This window comes from Seriola lalandi, unplaced genomic scaffold, assembly GCF_002814215.2.
Source record: "Seriola lalandi dorsalis isolate HSWRI2012SDOR001 ecotype SW California unplaced genomic scaffold, Sedor1 jcf7180002054966, whole genome shotgun sequence".
In the NCBI taxonomy this organism is placed as follows: Eukaryota; Metazoa; Chordata; class Actinopteri; order Carangiformes; family Carangidae; genus Seriola; species Seriola lalandi.
The window spans coordinates 2,175,977-2,191,805 of NW_019525517.1; the positions used below are offsets into that span (position 1 = coordinate 2,175,977).

A 15,829-nucleotide genomic window follows, 5' to 3' on the forward strand; every position below is an offset into this window, starting at 1 on the left:
CCACATTAAAACAAAAAGGGAGGCCCAGTGCAATTTTGTTCAGCTGGAGTCTGGACCGAATGGTGGGGGGGGGGAAATGATAATTTAACAAGCTGTGGGTCTGGATGTCTAACGAGGGCCACAACACGTGCATGTCCTGATAACTGTTAGCAGCCCTGCTAGCCTGCAGCTGGTACTTTTTTCCCCACTAATAACCAATATCCTTATCCGTTCCCGCCTGTGCACATCAAAGGCAGCGTGCCACTTTGATGAAGGTGAAGACTACTTTTGTCAGCGTGGAGGGGAACCTCGCAGGAGAAAAAGTCTTTCCAGAAGACAATGTAGTTTTTAAAGACATGATTTATGCCAGTGAATGAGGTGGAAGTCAATGATTAAAGGTGTTTTAAAGAAGTCAGAGCTGTCATGTGTACAAAGACTTGACCATAATGCATAATATTACTGACCTTACAGGCGTGGACAACTTGAAAGGAGTGGGTTGTTGCCTTACTTGAAGCAATGTGAGGGTGAAAACTGAACTGGGGGGTCACATTACGTTCAGCTGAACCAAAATGGATTCTCTTTGAAAATGAAAAATTGTAAACCTTTTGCCTTTTGTGAGATTCTTGAAAATTGTGAAACATTCATCATTTGAACTGTTTGTAATTGCACGTGAATTGACCTGATTCATGTGATGGGTGACTGTGAATGATGGAAGAGATTTAACTGTATTAATCATGTGTCAGGTAAATCATTTTTCAAGTGTTTCCTTACTGTGTCAGCGGCTGTATTGTAAATTAAAGATGTAATTAAAACGTGACTTTTAAAAAAAAAAAAAAAACATTAACGTCTACAGTCTGTATTTATTCACGTGAATATTTAACAGTGTACGCGTGCGTGTACTTAGAAGATAAAAATGTGTGTGTCACAAGAATAAAGTGTGAGCGATAAACTGTGTGTGTGTGTGTGTGTGTGTGTGTGTGTGTGTGTGTGTGTGTTAATCCCACTCCGCTGTGGTCAGGTGATCCTGGGGCTGAGCAGCTGTGCAGCCTCGGTATCACTCACCATCAGACAACGGGAGTCACCGGCGCTGCTGAACACACTCGGTTTCTCACCCGACGCAAACGTTAAACTGGTCGGTGAAACGCTGCTTGTAGGAGCGTCGTGTCAGCGAAACGACATGGGGGACCGAGTGGCTTTACTGCTGCTGGCGGTAGCGGCTTCGGCTCTGGCTGCCGAGGTAAGAAAAATCCCGTTTTTTTGTGTGAGAGAATTTGTAGTATTTTCCACCATATTGTTGCAGTCAGCAGAGTCAAGGTAGCCACAACAAAACCGGAAGAGGAGCACTTGTACCTTCAGAATTAAAGCTTACAATACGTTTGAGGGGGTGAGCAAGGAGATAATTCATAACCAGGCAATTTAAATTTTATCAAATGAAGTAACTAAATTGTATAAAACAATAAATAAACAATGACTATACGACATTTAACGTATCTATCTACTGTTGCTTGTACCATTCGCTGTACCAGTTATGGTAACGATGCGAAATTTACTTATGTAAAAACAAAAATATAATTTTCATGAGAATATAAACCACTCGTAATGTTCAGGTTGGTACATCTGACACTCACATCAAGTGTACATGAATAAAAAAAAAACTGCAATTTGTTTGCCTGTCGTTTTATGTTTAAGGTTTTAACCGGAAGTGTCGTTGAAAAACCTAGCTAGTTGGCAGTGATTGTTAACACTCTATAATATACTGTTTATAAACCAGATAATACGCACTGTTTTTCACAATATTTCGAAACCAGTTGGATATTTTGTTAGCATTTACCATTGTTTTATTCGTAGTTATTTCCCCAGAAGCACGAAACGTTGATAAATAACACGTATTTAATTTAAATACCCCCGTTTCGAGGCACTCCGTAATGTCTTTTCTCGGGCTAAGTCTCCCTTTAAGCCTATGGTAACTGATTTATTGAGACTATGTGACAATAGAGAGAATGTCCGACACCCCTGATTTAAAGCTGCACCCACAATTTGTCCTTTTTCTTTTGTCAAAACGAGAAGCAACTTGCGTTTCTCTGATTTAAAATGTTACACAAGTTGGGTTTGTCAACAAATTATTCACCCTCAGTAATACTGCGCAATGTTACTGGATGTTGCTGTTATCAAAAGGTTATTTACTGGTCATTAAGGGTAATTCCATCTGGTCGTTACAGTAACTAAATGACAAGCGTATTGTTTCATTTTCCATATCCCGAGGGCTAATATTAAGGGAGTGGGCGTGTTTTGGGAATGATAATGAGTCAATAAAGCGTCTTGTTGTGTCGTAATAAATACTTGACGCCTGATTCTGTTTTAAACAAAATAAATGAACCCGTGAAAATGACCCTATCCATGGAAAACTAACATTATTAACGCTCTCCCACATATTTCAGTCAGATGGTAGAGAATAGAGAAGTAAGATGGCGGCGGTGCACTGCAGCATTTATCGAGGGTCGGGAAACTGGGAAGCCAACAGGAGCTTCGATCATCATTGCTGCTTATTCACACTCGTTTTGTATCTATTGTGCAGCTTCGTGTGATGATAAACACATTGTAAATATGTGATATTCTTAATATTGCCTTAACAGTGGACCTAGTTTCACATAATCACTGCTCATCCATTTTTCAAGCGTCTTCACCAAGAATATCGCTTTGTGAATAGCCTATACACTGCAAAAAATATCTGTTTTTAACATATCCTTTTCTTGATATTGTAGTAATATGTCACGAATATGTGCAATTTAAAAAAAATAAATCAAAATCAGCCATTTACAGCACATAGACGTCTTATAATGTCACATCATCATTCTCAGTTGTGTAATGATTTCCATACTGTGGACCAGTAAAGCTTTACTTCCCCTTTTTTGTAAGGCAGGCTACTAAAATGTGTGTTAAGAAAATTCCCCAAACAAGTGAAGCAACGTTTGACTCAAGGGGATTTCCCAAAATGGGAAGTCTTTTTTTTCACTTCTTTTAATGACTGATTGTACCACTAATAGGTCATGCTACTGATGTGACTTTACTTAGGCTGGATATTATTTACAGTGTGGCCATGTTGGGAGATAAATTACACATTCCTATGACCACCAGTAGCCACATTGTTTCACATGGGACCTGCAATTGTGGCTGAGGAGCAGCTGCAGTGTTGGGATCTCCAATTGGAGCAATTATAGCTTTAAACACGATAAAGGTGTTATTGAGATAGATCAATATTGCCAGACAATGGCTGTTATACTCCTTTCAGGCCTCATTGTTTTGCTGTCTTGGACATTTTTGAATCTGTTTCCTTGAGATGAATCAGGTGAGATGTGGCAGCTGACCTTCTTGATTTCCTGCACGTAGTCTAGAATCAGTGCAGTTGGAATGAATAGTTTGGGCTCCACATCAAGCAAACCATCTGCTTTGTTCGTAATCCATTGCTTACATTGCTTAAGACAATCTTTACCCTTTAAACCCTGTATTTACATTATCAACATCAAAGGCAGAAGTGATGAAATGCGATAGAAGACAGAAGAAAGAAGAAAAAGCTTAAAATTTGAGGATTAATATCAGCAAGATTAAATCAGACTTGAAAATGAGATGTTGCAAGTTTTTGATCTTGTTAGGGCTTGTTAATAGTGTTCATTACTGCCCCATGCAAACACACACTTCCAAACACACAGCTCTAGGAAGCTGTTTTTTCCTGATGGGCCCGCCCTATACACGCAGGCTGTGGTGTGGAGCGTGGGAGTTGGATGCCAGCCTTTGTGTATTTGTAAATCCTTGGGAAATGGCTCTTGGATGGGTGCAGGCAGTCTGTTTGTGTGCATACTGCAGTCTTTCAGCCTGGGGCGGACTAGCCCTCTCCCCTTATTAGTGAGCCTTAATGCCATTATGCCTGTTGGCACTGCCAGCGTTTCTCTCACTGGCACCTTCTCTGCTGCTCACGCTGCAGTTTCAATCCGCTGAAGGAGAAATCCTCCGACACTAATATATCTCCTCTTGCTTTCCACTTTCTTACTTTGCTTTTTATTGTATCCACTTTCACCTTCCTCACCTGTACTTCTCCTCCAGTTTGTAATTTTACAGAATGGCATCCGACAACCCCCAGAGAAAGACTGAACTCTGTGCTTAACCCAGGACTCCCGCAGCACTTGTAGGTAGAAAAAGCAACAACAAAAGTGGTGTGAGACTGTTTGCAGTTGAGAAACCTCTTCATCAAAATTCAGTATGTCTTATGGCTGTGCTGTTTGCAGGTCAGCTGAGGCTAACATCAGTGAATAATTCATCCATCTTGTAATATCACATCTAGGTAATCTTTTTAAGCAGAAGAAGACAGAAGTTCAGCAGTTCTGGCTTTTCAAATGAGAATATTTTCTGGCTTTCTTAGTACATGATGTGCACACACATAACATAACTTTGGATTTTGAACCATTGGTTGGACAAGATAAGATATTTTAAGACGATTACCTAATTAAATTGTTACATTAATTGATAATGAAAATAATTGGAGCCCTAGTCACATCAACTGTATTTGGCCTCCTCTTGGTAAACAGTGAATATTGTCCTCATCTCTCTTTCCAGCTCTCCCTGTTTTATTGTCTCATTTTCTGCTTTTAATCTTTCATGTCCAACCAGTGGTGCAAAGAGTTGGCTATAAAATTTCCTTGTTCAAACAGCGCACATTGTCCATCTTGGTTGTGTCAACAACAACGACACCGCAGCGCTCCCAATTAATGTTCCCCCTGCATCCCCCTCTGTCTGTCCTGGAGAAAAGAATTCCTGACCTTTTGATACTGTTGTCTCTATTGTCATGGTGCCTGGAAATGGTAGGACGCTGATGTGCTTGCTGTCTTTTGGAGCTGTCTTTCCACTGCTTCTCTTCTGACACCCTAGATAACACACAGGTTTCCCCAGTGGTGATGTCAATCAGCTGTTCATCAAATCTGAGAGCTTCTTAACTTTCTTTTTTGTCTCTGTTATCGTCATTCTCACAGTCCTGAGTCGTCTGTGTGCGTTCATGTTTTCCTACTGACATGTAGCATCCCCTCTTTTAAAAGTATGGTAGGAATCAGGTCAGGCTGATTTCAGCGGTAACAGACCAGTGCGTAGCTCAAAGGCCGGCTTTGTGCAGTGCAACCTGGCCTCTCAATGAAACACTGTGAATAAATACCAGAAGGTTTGCTTAGATCCAATAAGCATCTAATAGCATCAGAATTAACCTGAGGTTCCTCTTCTGTCGACTGAGGAGAAGATTCAGATTCAGAGTCAAGGTCTGAATGGAGCTGTTGCTTATAGGTGTTTAATACTCGAGTGCAAGCAGCACAGACTAAAGTCTGACATGTTGGTCAACGAGGAGGTGCATCAGACACTGCTTTGACAAGTATCGATGACCAGATCAGGATCAGGTCAAGAACCCTAGTGACTGACTGTCATGAAGAGCTTACCAGTGTCAGGCAGATGTCGCCAAGTTGCAAAGAGAAAACCTTTAAATGGGTGTCTGTTCAGTTATGTTATAGTCTAGTTGCATTAATGTGGCTTCATTGCCAAGACAATGTAGATTATAATAATGTGGCGTTGCAAGTCCTTTTGAAAAGCCTCCTCTTCATCTTGTTCACCTCTTCCTCTCATAATTAGCTCTAATAGTTCAAACATGTACGCAGCGCTAGCTTTATTACTTCGTATCCTTCAGGGAACACAACCTTCCCCCTCCCACTTCTCGACTCTCCCACCAGGCAGCACCATTCATCACCATTGAACTGTTATTTCCTTCAGTAAATATCAGCAGTGCGCCATGAAGACACACTCTTCATTTCACCACTGCTGAATAAGCAGCTGTTGATACACAATCTGAATAATAAGCCGAGAAACCAGTTGCCCTGACCTGTGCAATTACTCAGCAGCAGCAGCGGCAGCACCGGGTACATCCAGCTTTCACTACATCAGTGAGGAAGCTGCACAAAGCCTCCATCTGGAAGCATCTTCCTGCTATCGCTTGTCAAGGCATCAATGCTGCAGTGCTTTTATAGCCACACCTCCATTATAAGTGCTGTTGGCATCGTGTGTTGTACATGTCCTGTAGATATGTTTTGGTGTGTGCGTGTGAATGACCTATTAAAATATAATCAATAGTGTGATAATCTGACCGAGGCCAAGTTATTAAATTCTTGTGTGTATGTGTAGATTCACGCCCGTCTGACTAACCGATGTTCAGTTAGTCATCACACGTCGTGACTCAGACCCGCCCGGCACGTAACGGTGTAACCTTGTGTCCTCTCTGTTGGATTGTGTAATGGACCAAAGAAACACCAGCACACCTCTAAGCTCCAATCAAAAAGAGGTGAGCCGAGCAGAAGTCCAGCCCCTACTTTAGTCCCAGGGAGTTTTGACATTTATTCTCTGTCCTGTGCAGTAACGACTGATATGAAGTGGCTCCACAGACTCAGTCTAGAGATACTTAGGTGAATTTGGTACTTGGATCCTAAAAACAACATGCAGCAAAGTGGGTTAGAAAATGCATCTCTGTGATTGTCCTGGTGGATCAGTGGCTAAGATGCAATTTGCATGAAGACCATTAACCACTGTTTCCTGTCGGCCTATTGGTTGTCAATAAAAAAGGTAAAATAGAATTTAAAAAATGGATGTATTTGGACAGGATTTACAAATTAAAAGTCCTATGGTATCTATCTATCACACCCACAGTATAAAAAATTATATTGTTATTGGCTGTTATTGGATTAAATATTCACTCAGCTCTTGGTCTATGAACTGAATTTAAAATTAAAAGAAAATGTAATATGTATTTGATTTAAAAATGTATCTCATCTCCACAGTTTAATGTGACTAATCCAAATATAAGCTGTTCACAAACACAAGTCTTCCAAATGAACCACAGAAATACTTTGTGGAACCACAGTGGAGCTCGAATCGCTGTGGTCATTTTTCCTCCTCTACTTTCCATCATTCTCATATTTTCAACCTTTCAGCACTCATATTTTTTTTTTCCATTAGCACACATCCATAAAATGCATGTGTATTAAGAAACCACTTTGCCTCAGTATATCTTTGATTTGTGCAGAGGTTGCTGACTCATTATTTTAAAGATGGGGAATCTTTCTGTGAAAATGTCTTCTTAATGATGAAGCTCTTTCGTTTCCCCGCCTCTGTCAACACAAAAATACCCACGAGGGTCCTTGTTTTCTGAGGTCATACTTCTCGACTCACAGAAGTGATCTCATCCCCTCATCCTCTCACATTGCTCTTATCATGTCTCCACTCACTGTCCTGGGTGTTCAGGGTTGCCATAGCAGTGGAGTCTTCCCTAGGTGCCTGGTACTTGCACTATAATTAGGTCACTGTGTGTTATTTCTGTCGTTCTTCTCACTCATTTCTCCTTCTCTCCATTTTTATACCATTTTCCACCGGAATAGTTTCTCACTCTTCCTTTTTTTTTTTCCTGAAAGGCTGTGTCATCCACAGAGTATGTTACTGATGTGCGGCATGCCCTTGGCTTGAGATTCACAGTTCAGAGGGTATGTGAAACCCCTTAGAGTCAGGCGACACACCATCAGTTGTAGATGACAAGCTCTCTTGGAGTCCAAGTGTGAAATTGCAACACTTGTTTAAAATGCCAAGTTCTGCGTGAGTGTGTGTGTGTGTGTGTGTGTGTGTGTGGGTGTGGCTGGAAGCGTGGTGATGGTGGTGGTTGCAAATGACAGCGACGAGAGATGGAGAGTTTCTCCAGATAGTGGATGGATGTTCTTAACTGTGCTCTGCTATATCTGGATCTGTTTCCTGTTTGGTCTCCATGATAGAAGCAGACTTCCTGCATTTGTTCAGTAGAAGTGATGCAGATCTAGCCAAGTGCGTGTGTGTGTGAGACTAGGAGCCATTGTGTAGGAAAGCCCTTATGTTTGAATTGACGGTTAGCTTTGTGGGAAACTCCAAGTCACTTAAATTTCCGTTTGTGAAATTGAAATTTATCATCTTGTTAAGCTGATATTAATCATAATTATCCAATATAAGTTCGTGTAAGTTAAGTCATTTAACGTATAATTAAATTAAAGTTTTAGCAGGAAAACAGGACCCTTTCGAGATAGTAAATTTCCACTGGTGATTGTTTTCCTTCAGGAAATACTGACTGTTTACCTGCCGGGCATGTGTGGAGGTGGTGCTCATAATCACTAATGATGATTCCAGATACACACCCATCAGCCCCAGGGCCCTGATTCACAAATGACTCTAACAACACTGATGAAGGATGACGTCAGCTCTCAATCAGCCATAAAATGATTTTCTTTGTAGTTGTAAACAGGGTTATTAGACTTCTCGTTTGCACATGCTTAGTTTCAGCAGGGTGTAAATGAAATGTGGCTTTGTTTAGAATGGAAGAAAATTGTAGCACTTAGATTCATTTAGCCTGCCCTGCAGTTAATGCCAGTGAACACACAAAAATGCACGTTGTGTATTTTATGCTTTTGCAGCATGCGTCTGATGCAGATGACAAATTATGAAAGACATGTTTTGATCAAATCCTGCTGGGTGAGGAGGATGCTGTTGCTACAGATGCTGAAACTGACGTGTTGATACGCATGCATCCAGCCAGCCTGTCACCAAAGAAGGCGCTAGCGGTGCTGAGTGTTGTTGGCTTCTTGTTTTTGTGACATGGCCTGTTGAGGAAAGATGACACAGAATGATGCAGAAAGGACAATACTGGGGTTTTAATGGAAAATTTGGATGTGTACAAAGTCAAGTCCGGAAATTTAGAAACGGTGACTGAAATACTGTTTTATCTCAGACATTCATTGCATGAAGATGTTTTTTTTTTTCTCCACATAAATAAACCTTACAACAAAAGGAAAGGAAGTGCATGATTACAATAGCTGAATCATGAGAGTTGTTTTACATCAGAACCATGTGGAGATGTTGATGCATCTTTCATTTTAGGCAAAAAACAACCCTTATTAACATAATTTTTTGGGTGAGATCGTTAACAGATTTGCATAATTTTGTATCTGAGTAGTTTGTGGTGTGATCATTGAGTGTATCTTCAGTCCGTGTGTGTGTGTGTGTGTGTGTGTGTGTGTGTGTGTGTGTGCGCACACGGGCGCACAGCTCCATCTGTGTATGCTGGCGGTCCACTGCAGCGTGATTCCCATCTGCTTACCAGTGAGGTCAGAGCTAGTTTAACATGCCGGTACTGAATGACCCGCCCATTGCCCTGGATTAATGTTTACATGTTAGGCACACAAAAACACCTGCATGCACACGCAGCTACGTGCAGGTTACTCACACACACACACACACACACCACACACACACACACACACACACACTTCCTGACGAAAGCAAACTAACCTGATGATGAAATTCCTATTCCTGGGTGACTTGGATAATGATGTTACCTCAGGTTGCCACAGCGATGACAGAGGGAGGTTATAACAAGCAGGTCCTGAGAGGCTGAGAGCAGACTCCGTTTCCATGGTGATAATTACTAAGGAAACCAAGAGTCCCTCCATCAAGTCTAGACAAATTAAGTGGGCAGAAGTCAGAACAATTTCTCTTACACACTTCTAATCAGATTTTAAACAGATTTGTCTGAGATGCTAATTCCAGAGGAACCCCCGAAAGAAAAGCTTAATCGCATTGAATATGAATGAAGATAATTCTTCAAACAAACTTATATTCTCCTCACAGAGTCAGCTTCTGATGATGAGGACTGCTGGGATAAGCTGTGAGTTAACCAAAAAAAAAAAGGAGGACAAGACAGAATGCACCAAATTGGTGTGGCAGATTTTGTGTCAGTTTGACCTTTTAAGCCCAAAAAAGTTAGGAAATCAATATTTATCCCAGACTGACTTAGATCTATTGATTTTAAGAAATGCCTGAATGAACATGATTCGATGGAGTCTGCTTTTCTTGAGGTGCTTTAGTTTTATAACCTGATTCAGCTCACTTTACTCCAGTTTAAGCTATTGAGCCAGGCAATCATTCCCACCCAACAGCCATTTTTATTCTTTCTGTAAGGGGCCAGAGGTTTTTTTCTCTTTTTCTTTTTTTACATCTGGTCTGTAATTGAACTTTTGGTCGACACGGAGTGTGAAGGGAAAGGAAGAGGGTCTGGCTGCCCTGTAATCAGTTAAACACATTACCCACTAGTTCTGCTTCCCAAACATCAAGTGCAGATAGTATTACACACACACACACACACACCAGAGTGGGATGTTGTTGCACGCACACCTTTAAGTCTAGTCAAAGACGATCTGAGGGTTTTAAGTAACAGCAGGGCCTGCCAAGGTGATTATACAGTTCATGCGTATGGGCATGCACGTGCCATGTGCACTGCTGTGTGCGAGATCGTTGAGCGCCTCTGTCACCTCGCCAGTCTTATCCAATACAGCCGTCACATATCCTCCCCAGCTAAGCAAACAAAATTCCCACAGTGATGCATCTTGTAAACAACCCACGGACCGTCGCACTTCTGCTCGTTTCCACCACAATTGTTTGATTAATGACTCCAAGGAACTCAATATAAGTTTACTGTATCGTATAACACATTATCCCACTCATAAATGACAATAAAGTCTTTATTTGCATTGGGTTACGCTGCATTTGCAGGTGATGACTCGTCTTTCTCGTCTACGTAGTGAATGTGTATGAGAGCCGTTGTTAACCGTCGCTAACACTTACCAGTTGGGGAGAATAAAGCCTTGTCTTGTTTGCTACTGGCTTGGACATAGCCAAAGATGCCTGTAAAAGATGTGTACGAGAGAGAGAGAGTGAGTGTGTGTGTGTGTGTGTGTGTGTGTGTGTGTGTGTGTGTGTGTGTGTGTATATAGAGCTCTTGCTCTCCAGGGAGCCTCCCCCTGGGATGAGAGCTGATCTAAGACACCCTCCCTCCTTATCCCACCCCTACACCACCTTCACCCAACTCCCCATGGCAGGCCTGGGCAACTCAGATAAGACTGTACAATTAATAGCACCGCAGGACCAGCGCCCAAGGGGACACTTCAAAGATTGTTTATGTGTGTGTGTGTGTGTTTAAGAAAGGATTTATTGCAGTTTGTATGCATGTGATGCAATATTTCTTTTTCTGATAACCCCTCATTTAAATGTAATGGGTAATAAACCCTTTTCCTTTTTTTCCCCTGCTCTTTATTGCTGCTGATCACATCTCTGAAAGCAGCAGCCATGAGCGGATTCGCTCACACATATCAGTACAAGTCCCTTTACACAATGACTTTGAGATGGGAATGGCTAGGCAATTTACATAAAGGGGAAGAAGAGTTATGTCTTTGAAAGTCCCGCATGTAAAGTGCTGTGCAGCTGCACAGATTGATGAGAATGTTCGCTCCTCTGAGAGCCGAGTGGCAGATAGTGGAGTTTGCGCCTAATTTGTGTTTTCTGCTGAAGTCGAGATAGTTAAAAGGGACACGCAATTTTTTTTTTTTTTTACTACTTGGGTTTTATTCCTATCATTCATGATAATGTCGTACTCTAAGATAATTTTTGAAGTGTGGGAACTTTGCTACAACAAAGGGCTAGAATTTATGATTATTCTCATTTTTGATTTATCTGTGTATTTTTTTTCCTCTATTAAGTGATATTATAATTAATCATTCTGTCTTTAAAATGTCAGAAGTATATTTAAAAATGCTGAAATAACAGATTGCTGTCACATACAGCAAAGAAACACAAATCTTCACGGTTCAGAAGCTGGAACTTAGGAATGTTTGGCATTTTTGCTCCAAAATGACTAATGACAAATCCATTGTCATAATATTTGCAGATTAATTTAACTGTTGATCCACTAATCCATTACTGCCCTAACCATTCCAGCTCTAACCCACTTTATTTTAATTTAAGCCACAAGTGAGTGCACCTGACAAATAATGTTTAGAAGTACAAAAATCTGACTTAAGTTGTCGGCGTGATCCTTTAAGTCAGAGCATATGACAGTCAGACACATGGTGATGAAGCAGTGATCACGCTGCTTGTGTCTCAAGTTTGCCTGGATGTGATTTGGGTCATGGTTTCCAGCTGTGGAAATAGGTCACCTGTCTGAGATGGGAAGTGTGATTCGAATAACTGTGTGTGTGTGTGTGTGTGTGTGTGTGTGTGTGTGTGTGTTTGTGTGTGTGTGTGTGTGTGTGTGTGATTTTTGTCGCTGCTGCAGTGAGATCGTCATCATCCTCACCATAAACCTCCTTGGTGTAGCAAACCACTTTATCAAATTGCAGTAGCAAATAATCTCACTTTAATCGCTTTACTACTCCAAACTTGTATTTTATTGTATTACATTATTAGATTGTTGGTTTGTCTGTTTGTGTCTGTAGTGCTTTTCTGTCTTTTATGTTCCTCCCTCAGGGTAAAACAGACTCCATCTCATCCTGAAATTATTATGGCGATGTTGAATGCGTTTTATGGTTTATAAACCAGCATTGCATGTCAAGCTTTAACAACTTGGACATGGGCTATGTGCAACTTAATTTTGTGGCCCTATATGGGTCAGCAGGCTCAGTAGCTTAAGTCTGTATTTTATTTCTGCGACTGACTCTTCCTGCAAATAGCACAGAAACAACATTACCCGGGTACAATTCACTTTATTTATTATGACTTTGCTAGCTTCCTAAACTGCAGCTTTGGTTTTTTTTTGTCAAACTATATATTATCAGCTCGTATGATCCTTAAAAGTAGAAAGAAGCTGGAGGACATTTTGATGACTGCTTCAGTTACATCACTTGTAATTTTCTGCTGGCAGAAGAAGCATGCCAAGCAATATGCGACCAGCGTGTCTGCCGACTTTAATTGAACTAACTTCTCGGGGTCACTCTCATACAGCATCAGCCTCCATTCCCCTGGCTTACTCCCTGTCGTTACGGTGATGGCTATCATGCCAGATTGAGAGCAAAGGGGGATATTTCTCCTGACCAGGCTGCCGTCCTAATCCTCAGTGCCCAGATTACTGCTCCCTCCCCTGCAGGATGACCGGCTGGCAGACTGGCAGGACAGTGATCCAGGGCTGAGATAGGATAAAGACGGACAGACAGAGGGGGAGAGAGAGAGAGAGAGAGAGAGAGAGAGAAGGGAAGCCTGGTTTCTCCTTCTATGATATACATTTGTCTGACACGTTGCCGCTGATGTGTTTCCATTTGTCCGTCTGCCTTTTTTTTTTAGTCCATCTGTTGCTTGCTTAGAGAAGATCCCAGCTTCCCAGCATTGTTACCGGAGCCAGAAGAATCCAAAAAAAGAAAACAACCCTTCTACTCTTATCTTTTATTTTTGGGGGGATTTGCAAAAATGCAAATTGTATGCAATCTGTTATTTCTCCAGTTGTTTGAAGATGTGGAAGGGAAGTGTAAAGATCATTTCTACCCACAGTACAATCAGTGATGTTACTGTTTGTCTGGAGGAGCTTTTCAGAATTGTCCTGTAACCGCTGTTGAACTTTGCTGACAGAAGAAGCAGACATCCTTTCTCTCTAAACTACATCTCTCTGAAACCTGAATTTCCCATCTTTTCTCTATTAAGCCTTCCCTGATTTCCTTCAGCAGCTCTCTCTGTCTCTGGCCCTCCAGCCCGACATCCCTGCTGTTTTACAAAGCGCTTGACCTTCTGCTCGAACCCCGAAGGCTTATTGTCCAATTCATCTGTTTTCCAATCTCTCCCTGCCTCTCACCATTGTGGTTATTGTTCTTTCTCTCACTTTCTCCTCCCGCTCCTGCCTTTGCCATCATCCTGGGACTCAGATTTATAAGCTTGCAGCAAAGGCTTGGCTACTCTCCCCCTCCTCCTCCCCCTCCTCCTCCTCCTCATCTTCCTCCTCCTGTTCCTCCTTGAGTAGAAGACAGAGCGGTGAAGAGATAGCAGTGGAGACAGTAAAAGGCAGGAAGGGAGAGGAGAGTGCGATTGGCTAGGATATGATTTGCCAGCCAAAAGAGGATGACACAAAAAATTTGAATGTCATCGAGCAGTTGGCACGGATTTGCCTACCTATGCCCCAAGCAGAGAGGAAGTTGGTTTATCTTTTTCAATAAGCGACAGGGAGAGGCCAGAGGCTGGGCTGATAAGGTCAGAGTGAAACTGGGCACCCAAAAAGTGAGTTAATTAAAAGATAGTACCCATGCAAATGACTTCTTAAAGATTATTTAAAAAACTTTCTGCTCTCAGTTTGCCTTGGGTTTTACTATTAATGAGTAGGATGGGATTTGATCTATGCCCGTTAGCACTCCTCACTCACAGATGGTCGTGTGGGAATCGACGAACAGAGACCCCTAAATAACCCCACATGGTGCAGATGGCTCTGTGTCAAGACTGACGACCACCAGTGTTACGTTGCCATGTGCTGGAGCTGAGGAGGGCTGGGGGCAGGAGGATTTTACACCCTAATGTGTGTGCGTGTGTGTGTGCGTGTGTGCGTGTGTGTGTGCGTGTGTGTGTGTGTGTGTGTGTGTGTGTGTGTGTGTGTGTGTGTGCGCGTGCTTCCTTTTACCTTCATTTGACTACAGTGTATGGCTGAACCTCCAAGAACTAGTTACTACACATTTTTGACACTTAATGTGTAATTCAGTGGAAGTGATGTGACACATGGAGGTAAAAGGCCTGAGACAAATCAAATGTTTGCAGATAGTAGATAAATCAGAATATCTCATGAGGATATAAAAAAAATCAACCATTAACAGATCTAATTACATTGCTAGGAAAGTGCAGTATAAACTTTGTCATAGTTCCAATGAACCAATAAACCTGTCCTAATACTGAGCGAGTGATCTATCATCTGGCAAGTTATGACTTCACAGGCTGTGTAACGTGCATGTCTGCAACCAGAGATGTCACTATATCAATCTGTCACACTAAATATAAAGATGAGTTCAAATATTTCTGGAATTTAGTGATAACATCCCTGATGTCCGTAGTTAGCAGGAAATGCTAACTGACAGCAATAGAATAGAATAGGGTGTATATTTTCTACTCCTTAAAGTTTCAATATCAAAAGAATAAATAAGATATTAAGAAAGAATAATATAAATAGTGAAATAATCTTTTCTAAACCCAGTTCAATATTGCTGTAAATTAATATTGCATCTTTTCACAGTAAGAGCATTTAGTAAACAAAAAGTAATTAATTTTAATTTCAAAAAGTTTATTTTTCTTAACTTTTTATTTAACAAATTCATTTAGTATTTCTCAATTAAATGGCTTTTGCTTTGGTCAGAATGAGAGGACAGCCAATCACATCACTGGCTCTGCCCTGTTTGTCTTTATTGTCAGGTTAAGACTTTGACCTTATTTTATTATAAGCACTTTGTTTATATTTAGAGATACCACGTTGATATAGTTACGAAGTTATTACCCATAATCCAGCCTGATGTTTATTTGTCTAGTTAATGGCCTGAGTGTGATTTGGGACAGTATCACACCTGCCTTTAAAGCAACACAGTAGTGCCACAATAAATTCATTGTTTGTGGATCTTCTTAATATTTTGCACCAGTCACAAGCTCTACCAGCCGCTATCCATTCACCTGTAGAGCTGCACTTTAAAATGTAGTGCTAAGCAGTGAAGCAACAGCACTTAACAAAAATCCCCCCCACAGCCTCAAACTGACCATTACAAGCTTCACAAATGTTGACTTTCTGGTGCACATTAGACAGCATTACATTGTACAGGTGTTGATTTTATTACATTCACCTCATGTTTGAGTAACTGGCAAGCTTTTCTCTTCTGCTTAGTCTGGACTCTCTGGGTGCAGTCAAGTGTAAATAGAAAAGGAACAGCTGCAGAGAGTACTGTCTTCTTCTGCCAAGAGTGTAAATGCAGCCAATGTG

The 15,829-nt window shown here is 41.3% G+C and overlaps 2 protein-coding genes across 4 annotated transcripts in view; both read left to right on the forward strand.

The window, feature by feature from the left end:
• cyyr1 (cysteine/tyrosine-rich 1) overlaps window positions 1-817 on the forward strand; it is a 7,692-nt gene extending 6,875 nt beyond the window's left edge. For both annotated transcript variants that reach the window (XM_023395640.2, XM_087170886.1), the window contains exon 4: window positions 1-817. This exon is cut by the window's left edge and continues 291 nt beyond it. The gene's annotated coding sequence lies outside the window, so the exon portion shown is untranslated.
• A 213-nt stretch (window positions 818-1,030) lies between these two features.
• appa (amyloid beta (A4) precursor protein a) overlaps window positions 1,031-15,829 on the forward strand; it is a 30,917-nt gene continuing 16,118 nt past the window's right edge. For both annotated transcript variants that reach the window (XM_023395614.2, XM_087170885.1), the window contains exon 1: window positions 1,031-1,216. In XM_023395614.2, coding sequence (XP_023251382.1) covers window positions 1,157-1,216 — 60 coding nt within the window. In that variant the 5' untranslated portion in view covers window positions 1,031-1,156. The remainder of the gene's footprint in view (window positions 1,217-15,829) is intronic.